This window comes from Hippoglossus hippoglossus, chromosome 9 (assembly GCF_009819705.1).
Source record: "Hippoglossus hippoglossus isolate fHipHip1 chromosome 9, fHipHip1.pri, whole genome shotgun sequence".
Lineage (NCBI taxonomy): Eukaryota > Metazoa > Chordata > Actinopteri > Pleuronectiformes > Pleuronectidae > Hippoglossus > Hippoglossus hippoglossus.
Window position 1 is genome coordinate 20994601 of NC_047159.1, and position 18441 is coordinate 21013041.

The following is an 18441-nucleotide window of genomic DNA, read 5'->3' on the forward strand; positions in this document are numbered from 1 at the left end:
CATCCATCAGCAGTGCCCCCCTTCTACACAGGGCCCCCCAAGCTCTGCCACTACCCCCCAGCCTACTCTTTGACATAACGCAATTGTGGCTTTCCGGGCCTTTATGCTGGCTGTTGTCTTAGGCAGATTGAAGACCCTTTGTGTGCGTCAGCCCTTGTCCTGAGTGGCCTGGACGGGAGGAACCTGCTGGGCTGCGAGTGGAGAGACAGGAATGCGCATATGAATGGGCCAGTGTGTGCCGGGCACCCACTGACAGAGGGACGGCGTGCCTCTATATGAGTCTTAGTTCATCAGCGTAACCATCTTGTTCAATTGCACGTGGAACCCGGTGTAACGTTTCCTAGACATTCACACTGAATGGGAGTATTGTCACTGCAGTTGTCAATACTAGTAATCATGTTTTATGCCCGTCGAAAATAAAAGACTGATGTGAGACATGGGTTCGATTTAAAAACTCACAAAGCAACATTGTGTGATGTCACCCCGCCATCAGTTATTACAGCAAGTGCAGTTAAATACAAATGGGGGTTAGGGTCTCAAAAAGTCATATAAACACACTTTAATGGTTAATGCACTTCCTCGAGTCCCCAGCATCCCACCCACCAAGTCTGAAGTCGATTGGATGAGCGGTTGTGGAGTAAAAAAATCAAAAGACAGGCAGACAGGAAAATAGACATGCAAATTAAAACTCAATGGGGTGGATGAAATGTGCATGTGAAACAATATGTTGGAAAACCTCAAAGGAATACAAGGGAAATATGGTAGGTCTGTAAAGTTCCTTTGTAGTTTTTGCAGACGATGCATAATAAGCTGGTTTATAACAACATTCTGGTTTGATGGGATCTAGATATAAGATCTCACAAGCATCACTAATTGTCCTCTGACTCATATGGTACAGCTTATGGGTTGTTTTTCTGGCCATGCTTTTGAGAAGATTACATCTCCATAATCAATAAAAAGAAACGTCCATTCACCACAGGGTCTAAAAAACAACAACAACACATCTGGGACAATAAACTTTCCACCCTTCGAATATACTCAATTACTCACACACACACTCTCAAGCCCTAAATGTTTACTGAGGGCTATTTCCTGGAGAAACTTTTTCCTGATTATGGTCACAGGTAGCGACATTTTGAAATTGTCCAGATGTGAGTTTTAATCCAAGCGTGGCTACGGGAACCCAAACATACATGGCTTTCATAATCATGAATAATGTGACTGAAAAAACGCCTTTGGGATCAAAACATAAAGAATCAAGTTGATTATAGCACGAAAATTAAATTGTATCACGTGGTCCCTTTTGTGTTGGGCTGGATCACCTGACAGGCCTCACACTGCCCACAGCCACAGCGCTGATTGCCTGGAGGAGCTGAGCTGCAGCCCTGAGGACTCATGTCTCTCATCACCCACTGACCTGGAAAGTGGGAGCATAAGATCTGCGACATCTCTTCAAGCAGCAGACAACACGCTGCTTTGAAGTGGAAGTGGACGCAAATTGGATTATGGAGCATCTCTGAAGAGCAGCTCCTGTAGATTTGATTACGCACGCCACCTCACCCAGCACCGACACTCCTGCTTCCCTCAAAGCAGATGAGACGACGTGCGGCGGTGCTCCATGCTGGAGTCTGGTACTGCACTTTTTAATGTGTGCCCATCTGCCAGCCATTTACCTGATTACTTTTGTATAACTCAGATGGCTCTGGCTGTACCAGAGCAGCTGGGAGGCCGGAGAATGGCATTAGGCTTTGGACACAAGGAAGATAAGGACCAGATGACCCTTTTATCCACGAAAACAAGCACCCAGATATCAACTAAATGGAGAAAATTGAGATTTGGCACAATGGAATATAATGTTGAACTAAACAAATTTTGTTGCCACAAAATAAAAACAAATCTAACATATTAATCCATATTCTCAAAATGGAGAAAAACAGAGAACAAGCTGTTCTTATCATCAACTCTTGGGCTGAAGGGCTGTTTAAAATAAAGTCCTAAGCACTGACCAAAAATCCTCCACGCAAACATGGTACACAGACCACCTCCTATTTCTGAGGAAAATAACATCCAGTCCTGGTTTAACTTGGGCTCATTATGGTGGAAGTGGGTTCCAGGGCCAGGACGTTTCATTGCTTTCCAAATAAATCTGACTAAACAGAGCTGTAATCCAAATTCGTCGTCTTGTGGAGTCCTCCCATAGTCGTCACATTACGTGAGAGAGCTCTCAAAAATCACACTTTGTCCGTCCGGATGTCACTCGTTACATTACATAAAACTTGAGGTAAATAGCACAGTTGCTTGAAAGCAACTTTCTAAAAATGGGTGGAAAATCCTTTTTTCTTTCTCCCCCTGAAACAGCTGCTCATTTTCACCCAGCAAAGGCCGGTTTCTGATTGTTTCCACATAAAGGGGCAAAGCAAGCTCTCAAATTCAAAGCAGCTCATGAAGAAAATATCAAAAAAGAATGAGGCCCTCGAACATTCCTCTGATTTTACCGAGTGACACAGAGGGTTTTCATTACCTCGCTCACTGCTAGCAAATCTCAGACATCACCTTTGATTATGTTACATAGAAGCTGGCAGAGGAACAATCAGAGGGGGCTGTGGGTGTGACAGTCTGCGTCGACTGTCAAAATTACTGATTCAATTCAAACGGCATAATGTACTTTTGTTTGTAGAGACATTTAGATGACAAACAGTGTCATTTTCTAACCAGTCTCCACTGCAAAAAAACAAACGCTGCCATCACTGACATGTGGCCCTCATGTCGGGTGATCCTGGTACCAGCTCCTCCGCTGTGTGGCAGAGGGAACTTGTCAGTGAGCGTAAACAGCTCTCTTGGCTTAGTTCTCCGAGCTAAAACACCCCCTCTCCCCATCCCATCTACTAACCCCCGACACCCCATCTCTTTGTGCTGTGTGGCGTCAGCTGCAATGAGCTCCAGATGTGGCCTGGCACCCCTCCAGTCACGGCGCTGGATGTGGTTTGAAGGTAGTTTGGAAACACCACCCACCGGCGGACCCAATGAAAGTTCCTGCAGGCTGCAGTGAGAGGTTTTCTGTCGTGGCTTCTTGTTTGTGCGGACTGCCGGAGCACAGGAGAAGTGCAGTGCTCGCTCTCTGTGCATCTGTATCTACCTCTTGTTTGTGCATGTGTTACTTATTGAACATGCTTTGAATAAGTAAGTATATGAGACAGTAGATTAAATTAATTCCATCTGCTTCAGTAGATATGGAAATATCAACATCCTTTATCCACCCCAGGCTTCCATCCTTTGTTCCCTTTGCTCATAAATACTGGGTAATAAAAGTACTGTAATATGATCTGTCTTTAATAACGTAAGAGAAGACAATTCATGTCATTGAGAGACATGACACAAATCTAATTACTGCCAATGCCTTTAAAACTGTTTAACAATGATATATTCAAGCAAAGAAGTTTTCTTTAAAAACACGAGGTGGCAAAAACGCAGCCAGAGGTTCCACGTTTGTAAACAGTTTCAGGTTTCAGGTCGTTAACTCACTATAAATACAAAAAAAAACATCGACCATCAGCTTCTGACCTCAGTGTAGGAAAGTGGGAATGTTTCACACTAGAAGCAGCAGAATTCAAGTATTTGCTAAAATATTTAGATAGACATGAAACTAGTACAGTAAAAGTAATTTGAGACACGCTCCTTGGAACGGATCACTAATGAAAGATGAGGGCTGAACATGAATGTTCCTAAAGACCATGTCAACTTTATCAGTCTGTATTACCTGGGGTTGTCAGCAGTTTAGGTTTTAGTGTTTGATTTATTTTTTTCCACTTCATTAATACAAAGTAAATAATGGAGACACTGATGCTTTTCTCTCTTTCTCACAGTTACTCTGTTTAGTTTTCCAGCAATGCTCTAAGAGGAGCCAATGAGGTCACTGTGTAAAAACTGGCAGTGAATGCATATGGTGCACTGAACGAAAAACACATGATGTTTGTAAGACAACAGCGCCCCCTGCAGTCAGAGATTCAAATAAAGAGCAGCGAGGATCAAGTCACATGGCATATATGCGTCAGCCACAATATTAAAAGCAGTTATCTGTTTTAATGTCGTGGATGGTAGTTGTAAATTAGGTTTTTGAAGTTTGACAAATAAAACTTATACAGGAAGATGTTGCCTCCAGTTTTAATATAAAGTGCTTGTGTAGAACACAGTGGACTCTTTGGAGGAGGACCCACTCCTCATGAATGGCAAATTCTAAGGTAAAGAAAACATTGTTCTTGGTTTCAGGTGATTATATACGAATGGAAATGTGACAGTCCAATTACACTAATCGACCCCTCATAAATCCTACACATTGGACCTTTAACAATAAACAAACAACAATCCTAACTGAGATAGATATTGCCTCTGGTTGTAATGTAAACTGCTGTGTCAAACATGACAAGTCATCAGTTTAAAATCATAAATACTGCAGTGAGGCTAGATGCTGTTGATCGTGAAGAACTAAATGACTCAATTCGCTCATCGTAGCAGAAAGGCTGATATACTTTTTCTCTTTGTCAGTGATAAGAACAATTTGGAAATGGCCGCTGTCATTGTTTAGTTAAATAGAATTACTATTTAATAATCATTTGTTCACAAATGGGGAAAGATGCGCTTCACAGCTCTGGCTTATCTGACAGGTGTTCTTTAGTGAAGCAGATACAAAGAATTGTGTTCAATAACACAAACAGGTGAGGAAACAAACACTAAGTCAAATCTTTATATTAAATAACATTAGTGTTCCTTCAGCATGAAGGCAGGCTTCAGATCTTACTCTTCGTTATACATTTTATTTAACTACTACTCGACAAGAATCCAGCAGCAGCAGCAGACGGTGGAAACTGGTGTTATTTGACAGGTTTTGCAGGCAGCTTTGGGTGTGTATACTGTACACAAGCAGTAAACCATGAATTAAAAACAGGGTGATGTCTGTGGTATAAATATAGAAAATGTTATGTTGTGCACACCCGGATTCACTCAGTGGTTTTTGCTGATGTTCAGTCGAGAAATAAAATCAGTCCAATATGGTCAATCCAGGTCAACGTGATCCTGAGTCATGTGGACCTCACCTGGTAAATTTGAGTTCATTTCATTTGTCTGATATTAGAAACACAGCATGCCCCATATGCAGTGTGTGTTCGCCGTCACCACGGTGGTTTTAAGAGCTCCTGCAGATCTCCCTGCTGTGCCAGCTGGTGGGACAGCTGGAGCCTCTTGTTCTTCTGGCTGCAAAGTGCTGGACAGTTCTCAACAAGCAGCCGACACACCTCTTCATGGCCCTGTTCTGCAGCCTGCTCACGCATTTTACAAAACAACAAATGCAAACACCAGTTACATGGTCATCAACTCTCTCTCTAAAAAGATTGTTCTTATGGTACTGCTGCAAATTCTGTACCTTGTGTAAAGGCGATGCACCGTCGTCATCACAGAGCGTAGGATTTGCCCGATGGTGCAGAAGGAGTCTGACCACATCCAAGTGACCGCAGTACGCTGATCGATGGAGCGGCGTGGCACCGCCTGGTGTCTGCGGAGACGCACATGCACCGTTATCTAGAAGAAACTTGCACACAGCAAGATGGCCACTGCGACTTGCATAGTGCTGAGACAAAACACAAAAAAGAGAGGCATCAATTTATAAACAAGAGAACAACAGACGCCACAGCGCTTATTTGTTCCAAGCAAGCTATACCAGAGCTGTGTATCCAGATGAGTCCCTCACGTTGATGTCTGTGCCCTTCTGGACCAACGACTTAACCCTCTCCAGGTCACTGTCCTTTGCAGCAGACCAGATGCCTGCAAAGAGAAACACACAGCACACAACACTGTACTTGACTAAGTGCTGCAAAACAGGAAGGAAAATAACTGTTAGTCCAAGTTACTTAATGGAGAAAAAAAATGAAGCAGTAGAAAATTTAAGATTTACTTTATTATTGGGGAATAACAGAGCTACTTCGTCATATTCTAAATTAGTACTAACCTCGTTCAAAATCCATTTCATCCAGAGTCTGGTAAACACTGGGAGAGGAGACAGGATGGGAGCAGCACGAGCATTGTTGTTTGTCAGACGCCATGCTGATCAAAACGGTCACAGACTGGTTCCGACCTGAAGATGAACACTGTTAGTTTGTGAGTCACATGTTTGAATTAACGTCGTGCCAGAGAATTTATAAAATATGATGTTCGGGTTGCCCAAAGACCATCATGCTGTTTGACACTTCCGTGTGTCTTCTTCTTGTCTTTGGTAACAACTTCGTAGTGCAACACCGCCACCTACATGTCAGCTTCGCACACACACACACGAGCCCAGAATTAAAGCTAAGTATCCAGTAAATATGTAAATTAATTAAAACATATTTTATATAATAATTCAGAAACATAATTTCACTATGTTTTGTTAAACAAAACAATAAAGACAATATGTTGTTTGCTCCACTCTAGTCTAAGCACAATGACAGCGTGATTGCGTATGAACACTCGGACCAATCACAGAGCTGCATTCAGGATGATGCCTTCAGGGGCTCACGGGTCTTTTGGGGGTGTATCAGTTTTGTTTAAATAAGAAGCGATGAGACATAACTTTTGTTCTGTGGCCGGATAATGATAATGAAAGATGCACTACTGCATTTATACGACTGATCATTTCATGTATTTACAATCAGATAAACTTACAACTCGTTTTGTTATTAATGACTGGCACAGTCACATTTGCGTTTTATTTGACTTATTTACACCAACAGGAAATACATTTTGATAATTAACTAGTAATAAATACAATGTTGTAACTTTATAATACTTTTAAGCTCAGGTATGGCTATCCATCTGATATATCCACCACTCATCCGGGTTTACAAGGAAAAGAAGGCACGTATCCGATGTTCCCTGCTGGCCAGTGAAGGCAGCTGTAGTCTCGTGTTGTTGTCTGATGCTAAACATCAGACCCAGTCTCCACAGACGCCACAGAAGAAATTATTATACGTATTATAACCAAAGCGTAAAGAATGAGAAGAGTCACGTTGTTTATTAACGGGACGTCTAAGAATGGCAAGGTGGGTAGAAAGTCAGTGTGAGTCTGTTGAGTGCGTGAGCCCCGGGCCGCAGAGTGACTGTGGCTTTTTCCACTCAGCGTACGTGTTTGGTTTTGTTAGCTAACTAACTCACCTCACACTGGAGCTAACTCACGTTCACTCCCATGTTAGAGAAACGTAGCGGTTAGCTCGCTGCTAACTGCTCCATTCATCTTGTATCAGGCAGGAGTGACCCATGTAGCTTCAGGCTTAAATTCCTAACAACCCACTAATTCTTTTTTAAACCTCTCCCTTTTTTAGGTTGTAGCAGTGTACGGGACGTTGTCTGACTTACTATCTGTAGCCAGCAATAAGTTAGGGATCAAAGCCTGTAGTTTATACAATGGTAAAGGTGGTCTGATAGACGACATAGCCCTCATCAGGTAAGCTCCCCTCAGTGATGATGATAAACGTGTTGCTCAAACCCAATGGACGCCTCACCTCATCGTGTCTCTGTGTTTCTTGACAGAGACGACGATGTGCTGTACGTGTCAGAGGGAGATCCATTCATCGGTGAGAGCTGCCATGTCTGCTGCAGGAGTCCCATCCACCGCCAGTGGACGTGTTACACGTGGTCTCAACAACTCTGCCCCCTTCTCTCTCGTGTCTCAGGTCCTCAAGATGAAGCCAAGGTCCGAGCAGATCTGCATGGAGCTCACAGCGACTGGCTGACCCTCAACATCGGCGGGCGTCTCTTCACCACCACCAGGTAAGTGTGCTGGGTTCACTAAGAATGAACACATCACAACAGACTGGGCCTGTCAGAACCACAGGGTGTGTTTACGTTAACTTTGTGACGTGACTGTGTGTGTTTTGTGTTTCAGGAGCACCTTGGTCAGCAAAGAGCCAGAGAGTATGCTTGCTCATATGTTCCGAGAGAAAGGTAAATTATGGGAACCCTAACCCAAACCCTACATCTCAGACTTGTGACTATGTTTAGGACTAAACTGAAAATCCCTAAGGTCAAACCCTCCTTACTGAATGTGGTTTATCTCTGTGTTTGCTCCAGATGTGTGGGGGAACAAGCAGGATGAGCATGGGGCTTACCTGATCGACCGCAGCCCCGAATACTTTGAGCCTATTCTCAACTACCTGAGACACGGTCAGCTCATTATCAATGAAGGCATAAATATAAGAGGTAAGCTTGTGATGGAGTCAACCTGAATAACTGTGAACAAGGTCTTAATAATCTGATATAATTCCCACAGCAATTCCTTTGAAATCTTTTTTAAATTGTGCGCGTGTCTTGCAGGTGTCCTTGAGGAGGCTCGGTTCTTTGGAATTGAGCAGTTGGCTGAACAGCTGGAAGCCGCAATCAAGGTAACAGGAAGAGTGGAAGGCAAATATCTTACATGGAGAAATGTGATGCTTCCCTTAAATGAACTCTGACTCTGCTCATTTCCACAACAGAACTCACAGCCACCTGATGACCACTCTCCCATTTGCCGTAAAGAGTTGGTTCGTTTTCTTCTGGCAACGCCCACCAAGTCAGAGCTCCGCTGTCAGGTACAGCTTAATTTAAGTGTATTCATTTACCAAATCATTTCCCCATATCATATTCATATTTAATTCTATTCCTCTTAATGTTTTTAGGGACTTAATTTCAGTGGTGCCGATCTGTCCCGACTTGATCTGCGCTACATCAATTTTAAAATGGCCAATCTGAGCCGCTGCAATCTGACTCACGCCAACCTGTGCTGTTCCAATCTGGAGCGGGCCGATCTCTCTGGAGCCAACCTGGACGTGAGTCTGAAAACTCTCTTCTTGTGCGCACTGAATGATTCATGTGCACACACACTATCAGGCCGTACAAAGTGCAGGATGCACTCAACACATTTTCAACAGTGGGGAAGCCAACGTTTCCTCATTCCAACTCGTGTGTATCTTTTTTGGGTTCATTTTTGTTGTTGGTCTTCCTGCTGGTGAAAAACTTTTGGTTTGCACTCCTGGTGCCTCAGTTGTGTGGAAGAAGGGCCATTCACCTGCTAAACATGTTTGCCAATGGTACATACTCGGGTAGCTGCGGTAGTTGGTGTTCAGGCCTTTACCAATTTCATAACTTACCCACCGACCCCACTGTCTGTGTCATGTTTTTATAGAAATACAACCTTCTTATTATCAGTGTAGCACCCACGTTTATCAAGAGAGATACAGGTGCTGTACTCTCTACAATGAAGCAACACCACAAAACTTCTTAAAGATTAGTTATTATGAGAAGTGGACTGCCACATCATCATGGTATCCTTTGTACACATCCACTCTTTAGATTCTTTCTATATGCAAAAATGCACACGTGTCATTTTTGTTCAATAAGACCAAATGATTGATGGTTGACGTGACTTAATATCTGCATATAAAACGAAAAGCATGACTCCTGTTGATGTTTGGTTTCTCTCCTGCAGGGTGCGAACTTACAAGGGGTGAAGATGCTCTGTTCCAATGCTGAGGGAGCTTCTCTCAAAGGATGTAATTTTGATGATCCCTCTGGACTGAAGGCCAACCTGGAAGGTAATCTGCTTCAATTCTTCATCAAAGACGACCTGCTCTCACATTTATAGTCATCGTTTTAACCATGTGTCTTTCTGACCAGGTGCCAATCTGAAAGGAGTTGACATGGAAGGAAGCCAAATGACCGGCATCAACCTGCGTGTGGCCACTCTGAAAAATGCAAAGCTGAAGAACTGTAACCTCCGGGGAGCCACTTTAGCGGGGACTGATCTCGAGGTGAATTAAAGCTCTCAGAAAGGATTAACTCTAAAAAACACTTATGTACACTCAGCTGGCAGTCAGTCTTATTTACAGCCACATTTCAGAACCATCAGGGAGAAAATGGTGCAGAACTGAATAAATGGTTTCATAGATCATTTTAATACACTATTTATTTGTGTTACATCCAAGTTATTTTGCCAAAACATTTTTAATGTCTGATAACTCAGCAGCAGTAATGTCACAGTAATACAAGGGTGAACCCAAGGATGAAGTGAATGATTGTTGTATGATTGAAAACTAGATGTATTGGTGTTTTACAGTTAGTTCTTTTGAATGTGTATAAACCAGTGTCTGTATAACACTAATGGTATTTAACAGTTCTTCTCTTTTCTTACTGCTTTGAACCCGATGCCTTTTTTAATTTGCAGAATTGCGACCTGTCTGGCTGCGATCTGCAAGAAGCCAACCTGAGGGGGTCCAATGTGAAGGGAGCCATTTTCGAAGAGATGCTGACCCCTCTGCACATGTCACAGAGTGTCAGATAACTCGGCAGGCACCCACAGGTCCATTGTGGGCCACAGCTGGCTTCTTTTAATGCTCTTCTCCTCCAGTCCTCCTCCCCCATACTTCCCCAACTCCCAATCTCTCTTTACCTGTCTGCAGCACGGGTACTCGTATGCACATCCCTGGTCATTCCACCAATGTTATGTTAGCTTTAAATATCTTGCACTAGAATCTATCCAGGGTTGTAAATGTATGTTTATAAATGTAAAGCTGTATATCACCAAAACAAACACAGGTTTCTTTGTATGTGTAGATGTGTCTGGATGCAATCCGATGACTACACTCATTTAATATTTTACATTATTTATGTTGACTTCATTTGACTTGATCGTAGTCAAAATCAGAGCAGTGAAGTTCAGAGCATCACTGAATGCTGCTGTAGCATAAATTGTAGGTGTCATTTACCGATAACTGTTGTTATAGATTTCTGTCTGTAACTTAATTTTGCTGAATTCAACATATGAATAAGCAATGCAAGCCAAAGCCATACAACAGCACAGTCTAATCAAAGGCTAAAAGTGATACTGAAACTATGCTGCAGGCTAGTTTTACAGTTTGGGTATGCAATACATCATTTACAGCTGTGAGGTGTCTCCTTTCCTACTCTTAAATATTGTGTTCTTGAAAAAAAAAGAAAAAAAAAAAAAGTTTTTTCCATGTTTTGCGCTCTGTGAATCTACCTCTTTTTTTAATCCAGTGTGCGAGTGAACCACAGTTGCATGCATTTAACTGTGGCACTGCTTGGTGGTCTGTTGATGTTATTCATCCCATTATGAGAAAACCTGGGCTTTAACAGAAAGCCATTTTTCTGTGTTCATGTTGTCAGAGTGGGTTTACCTGGAAACATGCTCCATATATATATATCGATGTATATCACTTAATCATGCTTTGAACCTATTTGCACAAATGTATGTTAACTTATAACGTGTTATTCCTTTTCACCAAAAAATGCTTGGTGCTTGTAATCTTATATGAATCAAATCCAGTGCTTCCAAATCTTCCCAGAAAAAGAAATGTTAAATACTATTATAAGAGAGGGCAGGTGTTGGGAGCTGTTGTGGAGGATCTCTCTGCAGTTCTTACTGGACAGTGTCTGTTTGCATGTGTAAAGAGCTGTTACTACTAATCTCTATCCGTGGCTCAAAGCTGCTCCGATGCAATACTATTCACTCAGTTCAGCTGTAGGTACCCAGTCTGTGAGAATGAACAATGAAGGCAATCATACTGTGTATTTCACCTTGAGTGTGAGACTCAATTGAAGAGCAATGGCTATTTATTTTAATACATCTCGCTGAATGCAACATGGGGCAGAGGTTAGTTTGTGTTTGAAAGAGGGAATGATGTAGGTCTCTATGTACGATTATTGCACTCGACCTTGGAATTTTATTTCCATAAATGACTGTTATAAATAAACTACAATGAAGAAAGGCTCTATATTTATTGTGACTCAGTGGGGAATGAATGAGTTTTCTGACTGTTTAAAATACACCACGAAATGACAGGAAATATCTCAAAATGGTTTGTGGTTACACGTCCCATGTTACTTATTCTTTTTACTGAAGGGCCAAAAACAAGCTTTTAAACAGCTCTGCAGGTCGCCAGTAAACGTCTAATCCCAGTTAGTGACACCCCCTGTAGTGAAGTGCTGGGCTGTGAGAAGCGGAGGCATCACAGCCTCATATAAACCTTGGACAACTGTGCAGGAGTACTCACAAAGGACTGAAGACCACCGCATCAGGGACGCTGCCTGTTTAATACACAGAAAGTAAGTGAATCAGTGATGATGGGTACATGCAAGAGACAAATGCATATGACATGACCTGCGTGTAACCACTTCTCCTCAGGATGGCTGTGAAAACCTTGTCAGTGTGGCTGCTCCTCGTGGGGACGTTGGTGCCTCAGCACTGCTGTCAGCACTGGTCATACGGACTGAGCCCAGGAGGGAAGAGGGAACTGGACAGTCTTTCACAAACTCTGGGCAATGTGAGCATTTATCAGTCTCACTCGACGTTTCTCTTTCCTTTTGCATACGTTCATTGAGATGTTTTTTTTCTTCAACAGGTAGTTGAGGAGTTCCCTCGTGTGGACTCACCTTGCAGTGTTCTGGGTGGTGCAGAGGAATCACCTTTTGCCGGAATTTACAGAATGAAAGGATTCCTCGTAAGTTTTACTCATTTCTCATTGTGTTTGGTTTTGGATGCATCCATCAGCACTGCCAAGTGGAAGAGTATAAGGCTCAGGCATAAGAAAAATTACAGAAGAGGAAGATTTGTTTTCCTTAAGCGCTTCGAGAAGAAGGAAGAGGAAGATTTTTTTTTTGTATCTTGTGAATTAAGTCAAAACACCAAGAATTAGGTTAAAATGTCAAGAATAAAGTTGAAATGTCGAGAATTAGGCCGAAATCATGAATATTAAGTTGAAATATCAAGAATAAAGTAAAAAAATCAAGAATAAAGTAAAAAAATCAAGAATAAACTTGAAAAAGTCGAATACTAAGTTTTACCAATTTATCTACACTTGGCATTTGTAGAGACACTCATAACGTTAGTAGTTTCATAAATTGGACTTTAATCTTGAAATTTTAAGTTTATTCTTGACATTTTGACTTTTCTCCACTGTTCTCGAAATGCAAATGTCCTCATTTTTTCATATGCCTGGCTCTAATAATCCTCTGAAGCCAAGACTATTTACTAAAGTTTGAAATGTTCTCACAGATTGAATCTGTTTCTCTCTTTCAGGGCAGCATCACTGACAGGGGGAACAGACGCAGAACATACAAGAAATGATGATTACTGTCTTTTTAAATAAATAATTACAATAGCAAAACAATTATTGTTCTTTACTTCTCCATGTTTTATCTCTCAGTCATTGACACCACCCTCTCTTTCATTTTACCCTCCCTCTCTTTTCCTATCTTTTCTCTCCCCTTTTTCCTTCTCTTCTGTTCCCCTCTACTTCCTCCTCTCCTTTTCGCTACCTCTCCTCCTTTTATATCCTTCACTCATGGGGGATTTAGGTTTTCCCGCATCTCTCTAACCTTTTCTTTCTTCGTCTTTCTGTCCATCATCTTCCGCTGTCTGGCTCTCTTTTATTTCCTTTGTGCTTCAATCTCTCCTTTATCTTTCTCCTTTACCTCTATTGGTTCTGTCTGTAATTTACATCTCCAAATTTCGGGAATTTCACTCCGATTTACTTCCTTCCCATTATCCCTCATCTCCCCTTTCACCACTTCCTCTTCCTTCCTTCTGACCTTCCTCTACATGTTCTTGTCATATTCCTCATCAACCCTCCTGTTCTTCACCCTCCCTCCATCATTTCATCTCATTCTCTCCCTCATCCAACCCCTCACTCACCCTTTGCTTTCAATATTTTGTTACTCACCATCCACCTTCAATGTTATTCCTTTTCTTAAAGCCTTCCTCTTTTCTTTTCTTTCCTTTACCTCTGCTTTCTCTGCTTTTTTCTCCATCTCCCTCCTTTACTCATCCTCTCTTCATCTGCCTTCCTTTACCTGTCCACCCTCTCCCTCTTTACCCCCACCTTAATGGCCGACACAGTTGCTCTGTGCTTAGCACTGTCCCCCTAAAGAACGAAGGCACTGATATCTTATTTACTTTTCGGTGTGCGGTTTACATGGTTTAGCTCCAGCTTCTTCCACAAAAAAAAAAGATAAACATGACCTGTGCCTTTAAATTCAATTAAAACATTCAGAATAAAATAAACATTTGTCTCTGCCTATAACTATACAACCATTGACACAACAACCTGAGTTTTGCTGTTTAGATTTGAACTTCACACACTGTGACTGATCAGGAGCTCAGTGCACAGCCACCAGAGGGCACTATAAACCAACACCAAACTTCATCCTGCTCCCACATTGTTGTGGTATTCTGGTTTTTCTGGTTCATAAAATAAACTGCAGAAAATCCACATTTTTTTATCGACATTTTTTTGTAAACCTGGACCAAATCCATCAACACTGTAATTAGTTGTAATTGACTGTAGCCTACTTTATCGTGTTTGTTCACCATGAGGACATGAGTCTGAAGCCAATTTATTGTATTGCAATCGCTCTCTGTTTGCTTTGCTTGATCCGTGCCCACATTGTCCTCTGGATTAATAAAGATTACTAGTGGATGGATGGGCAAAATGAAAATTATCTGAGCAGGTGACGTGTGTGTGTTTGCCAATATAAGATGGAATTTAAACAAAGTGAAAAACAAACAGAAGTGTATTCATCATGGAGATGTGACAGTGATACAGCAGCCTGTAATATCCTGTGGACTGGTCCATTAGTTCTCTAGAGTTTTGCCTGAAAAAGAAGAAAAAGGAATGAGTAACTTTAACAAATCTCCAGTCCTGACACTTCTTTGACGTTACAACGTCTTGAAATATTGAAGGTGTTGGCTTATCAGTCAAATTGAAATGTAGCCCACGTAGAAATTGACCCTCACCCATTTTATCATTACACTGTTGCTCATTTTAAATCAGGATGTGTGGCTGACAGTGACTCTTTGGCTACAGGAGAAGATTTTATATTCACTCCTCTGGTTCCACACGTGTCTTTTGGGGACTGATATGTATTCACTGGTCAAATTTCACCTTTTGTATTTGTCAGCAGTGGTTTCACTATTACACAGACAATTAATGTCAGTATCATGAGGCTGTTGACAGAACGCAGAGTTTCTATCTCCTGGAGTACAGGCTATAAGAATAAATGATGCACTGATGGTGTATCATCAAGAAACAGCACAGACTGTGTGGGAATCACTATAATGACATGCTGATTGAAATTTCCATCGCAATAATGATGATAATGGCTTTGTCTTTCAGAGACGTTGTTGTTCCCTCTCAATGTTTTCTCCTCTTTTGAAGGAAGGAATTAATGCTGTCCACAAAGGAACTCCACCTCTCATTTAGACTGAAGCACATGTTGTCCCTACAGTTTCTAACAGATTAACATCATGGAAAAAAGATTATTATTACATCAAGGCCAATCTGAGCACACACACACACACACACACACACACACACACACACACACACACACACACACACACACACACACACACACACACACACACATATATATATATATATATGATGCAGCAGTGAAATCAGATGAACCAAGATGTTTAGCCCATGGCTCCATTGATAGAAATTAGTTTTGTAACACAGCTACACAACAGAATGAAATCTAAAGATTAACAATGATAGATGCTGACAGGCAGGACATCAGCTGCTTGTGGCTGTGTCCGTTATGAGCAGTAATGTCATTATTACAATTACATTGCATTTTAATAACCAAAGTACACACTTGTACATGCGGGAGCTAATGCCACTTGAATTCCTCCGTGGTTCTTCAGGATAATGAATCCCCTCCTGGGTGTCAGCCTGACTATAAGTGAATTTCTGGATGTGTGGTCTGCAAATCGTGGCCATGCTGCAGCCTGGATGCTGATTATTACTGTGGTAGAAATTAGACTATGGCTTTGTGCCATGTCTGATATGACTTTTTATAAATTATACTGATCAATAGTCTATACAGAAACAGTACAAATATATAATGTGAGAGGAACTGTTAAGTGCCCCAGAGAAGAGCCGGAATGCTGCAAAAGTCATGCAACGTTTCATCAAGACCATATTCAACTGTAAATTTAGAGAACATTGATAAATTACATTACAATTAGTGCAAATTGTAACTCTTCTGATGTACAACATATACAATGAACACATTACTAACAACATTTCAAAATTAAAAATTCTTAAAGCATTCTTCAGCTGACATTGCTCATAGATCCAACTCTTGTAATCAACAGCAAAACAAAGCTCTTGACGCTTTTACAAGGAAAATCTGATGGTTACATTTTTAAATATGTAGATTTAGTAATTGCTAAACTCACAAGATATGATGCCATGAAACATTATCTTAAGAAAATATGAATCTTCAACTAAGATGAAGAATAGTGTGCCACCTGATGTACATATTAGGAAAACAGTATTGCCCCCTGGTGGTTGCACTGGAACTGTAAAAGAAAGCGAGGAAGAATAGTGTTGCACCATGTCTCCTGAGGCTGTCAAAGGATATATGTTAAAATCTCATTACTTGTCTTTGAAGCAGTAAATGATCTCAGACCTAAATACATCTGTATCGGATCATTCCACTGTAAAAGCGTCGACAAATGCAGTTTGTTTGCAGATTTAGACAATAACACCTGATCAGATGGTGATGTGGGAGGGTTTTTCCCACTCATCAGTCACATCTGTCTGTTTCCTCTTTACTTATCTCAGCTCTCAAACACCAAACTAAACACTGCAGTGATAGAGAATAGTTATCTCTCCTCGGTTTCTCTTTGTTTTGGGAATATACAACCAACTATAGCCCACTTCAGCCTTGGATTTATGATGTGTAAAGACTTTCAGTGTTTTAAACCGTGTCTCCTTGTGGTTCTCTGACCGACTTACGTTATAAAGATCCTTGTTGTATTTGAAGAGTCAAACCTGAATGTAACAACATGAGAAATCAGTATGATTTCCACACCATACACTATGTCATGACAATTTTCTTTATTCCACTATGTCGCGCACAGGTATGAATGTGAAGGTTACTTTGAGATCTGGGAGAAGTTCTGAGAGAGAGAGAGAGAGAGAGAGAGAGAGAGAGAGAGAGAGAGAGAGAGAGAGAGAGAGAGACATACCAATCTGATGGAGTGAAAAATATGTTGTCTTCTTTACAGAAAATAAGAAGAGCACATAAACCTTTATTTTGAAAAATCTGAGGAGCTCAGTGCACAGACAGACACCAGAGGGCACTAGAAAACAACATGAAACTTCATAATGCTTTTCTGAAACACAAAATAATCTTGTGATAATAATAACTTTGTGGAATATTCCATCTGACTGTCGCTGAGATTTTATCTGCACTGTTTTTGAGAAACCTGGATCAAATCCCGTCAACACTGTCATTTATTGTAATTTACTGTACTTTATTGTGTTTGTTCAGCATGAGGACATGAGTCTGAGGCCAATTTATTTTCGCTCACTGTTTGCTTGGCTTGATTCACGCCCACTCCACAATCTCCTCAGGATTATAAAAGAGATTAATCATGGATGGATGAGCAAAATGAAAATTATTTGAGCAGGCGACACATGTGTGTGTTTGCCAATAGAAGATGGAATTTAAACAAAGTGAAAAACAAGCTGAAGTGTATTCATCGTGGAGATGTGACAGTGATACAGCAGCCTGTAATATCCTGCTGAGCACCATATGGGGTGGCCCCCGCTCTTATCTTCAATGGAAAGTGTGTTTTTCAAAGTAGTTCACACTGTCGGTCACTCGGCTGTTGTTCAGCAAACACACACGAGGGAGAAAATTTCATCTTGTTAGTGAGATCACTTCTACTTTCATTGAACGTACACACAACACCATATGGGTCAAGTGTCAAACATTTATTGGCAGTGATATGATCAGGGATAATTATATGAACGGTGATACAGCAGGACATAAAATATTTACTCAAGATCAACTCTGTCATGAACAATAACTCTGGGTGCCCATCTACCCTCTATTTTAAAATCAGAGACTTTATATCAGACTCATTGCTCCCAGAAAGAAACATCATTTACGTTTTTATTTTAAATAGGAAACATCATAGGAATGCTGAATTTTTACTGACTTTTTTTCACAGAGTATTGGGGCATTGGATGATTTCAAACATCATTGTTATTTCTGCACCACAGGTTGTATATCAAGATGGACGATGCATCTCCACCTCCTCCCACCATCCAGAAAGGAAGCCAAAAAGATCCCCGATACTAACGCTGCCATCTTTCACATTTGGAGCCAGAGTCTGTGCAGTAGCAAGGTGTGGTACCAAGGTCCAGTCTCAGCTGTCAATCTTGAAGTTTTACTAGCATTAAATAACAAATTAAAACAAAACTTATCAGAAAAATGAACACTTGTGATAAGAACTATACCTAAATTGACACAAACCATCTTTGAGATGTGGTCATTGTCGAACAGTCATCTTCTACTGGGGCACTGAACAGAGCTATCGTTGATGCTATCCGTAACGTCTCTGTG

General features: G+C 41.2%; 3 protein-coding genes across 5 annotated transcripts; 2 read left to right on the top strand and 1 right to left on the bottom strand.

The window, feature by feature from the left end:
- Positions 1-4760: 4760 nt before the first annotated feature.
- Positions 4761-6270, bottom strand: ankrd39 (ankyrin repeat domain 39). 2 transcript variants are annotated; one of them, XM_034596711.1, is made up of 4 exons: positions 5999-6270; positions 5711-5814; positions 5417-5620; positions 4761-5312 (listed from the first exon to the last, which is right to left on the bottom strand). In XM_034596711.1, exons 1-4 carry the CDS (start codon positions 6090-6092, stop codon positions 5166-5168), a joined length of 549 nt encoding a protein of 182 aa, XP_034452602.1. In that variant the 5' UTR covers positions 6093-6270; the 3' UTR covers positions 4761-5165. The 2 variants fall into 2 exon arrangements, with proteins under 2 accessions (XP_034452602.1, XP_034452603.1); XM_034596712.1 differs by having other exon boundaries at positions 5417-5545; positions 5999-6257.
- A 642-nt stretch (positions 6271-6912) lies between these two features.
- kctd9a (potassium channel tetramerization domain containing 9a) lies at positions 6913-11785 on the top strand. Of its 2 annotated transcripts, XM_034596493.1 has the most exons (12): positions 6913-7067; positions 7347-7468; positions 7555-7598; positions 7698-7794; positions 7910-7968; positions 8095-8223; positions 8338-8405; positions 8496-8591; positions 8679-8828; positions 9488-9593; positions 9676-9809; positions 10223-11785. In XM_034596493.1, the coding sequence occupies exons 1-12, from the start codon at positions 7020-7022 to the stop codon at positions 10337-10339; spliced, it is 1170 nt and encodes a 389-aa protein (XP_034452384.1). In that variant the 5' UTR covers positions 6913-7019; the 3' UTR covers positions 10340-11785. The 2 variants fall into 2 exon arrangements, with proteins under 2 accessions (XP_034452384.1, XP_034452385.1); XM_034596494.1 differs by lacking the exon at positions 7347-7468 and having other exon boundaries at positions 6926-7067.
- A 223-nt stretch (positions 11786-12008) lies between these two features.
- On the top strand, positions 12009-14066 carry LOC117767660 (progonadoliberin-1). The gene is made up of 4 exons (XM_034595459.1): positions 12009-12123; positions 12203-12341; positions 12420-12518; positions 13097-14066. The coding sequence occupies exons 2-4, from the start codon at positions 12204-12206 to the stop codon at positions 13142-13144; spliced, it is 285 nt and encodes a 94-aa protein (XP_034451350.1). The 5' UTR covers positions 12009-12123; position 12203; the 3' UTR covers positions 13145-14066.
- Positions 14067-18441: the final 4375 nt, after the last annotated feature.

Bases quoted from the DNA above. Each gene is read 5' to 3' on its own strand.
- LOC117767660 (XM_034595459.1), top strand. From the start codon at position 12,204: ATGGCTGTGAAAACCTTGTCAGTGTGGCTGCTCCTCGTGGGGACGTTG. The intron at 12,342-12,419 runs GTGAGCATTTAT...TTTCTTCAACAG, and splicing joins TTTCACAAACTCTGGGCAAT to GTAGTTGAGGAGTTCCCTCG. The intron at 12,519-13,096 runs GTAAGTTTTACT...TCTCTCTTTCAG, and splicing joins ACAGAATGAAAGGATTCCTC to GGCAGCATCACTGACAGGGG.
- kctd9a (XM_034596493.1), top strand. From the start codon at position 7,020: ATGAGAAGAGTCACGTTGTTTATTAACGGGACGTCTAAGAATGGCAAG. The intron at 7,969-8,094 runs GTAAATTATGGG...TGTTTGCTCCAG, and splicing joins TCATATGTTCCGAGAGAAAG to ATGTGTGGGGGAACAAGCAG. The intron at 9,594-9,675 runs GTAATCTGCTTC...CTTTCTGACCAG, and splicing joins ACTGAAGGCCAACCTGGAAG to GTGCCAATCTGAAAGGAGTT.
- ankrd39 (XM_034596711.1), bottom strand. From the start codon at position 6,092: ATGGCGTCTGACAAACAACAATGCTCGTGCTGCTCCCATCCTGTCTCC. The intron at 5,815-5,998 runs GTTAGTACTAAT...TTCTCTTTGCAG, and splicing joins TGAAATGGATTTTGAACGAG to GCATCTGGTCTGCTGCAAAG. The intron at 5,621-5,710 runs GTATAGCTTGCT...GTTTTGTCTCAG, and splicing joins CATCTGGATACACAGCTCTG to CACTATGCAAGTCGCAGTGG.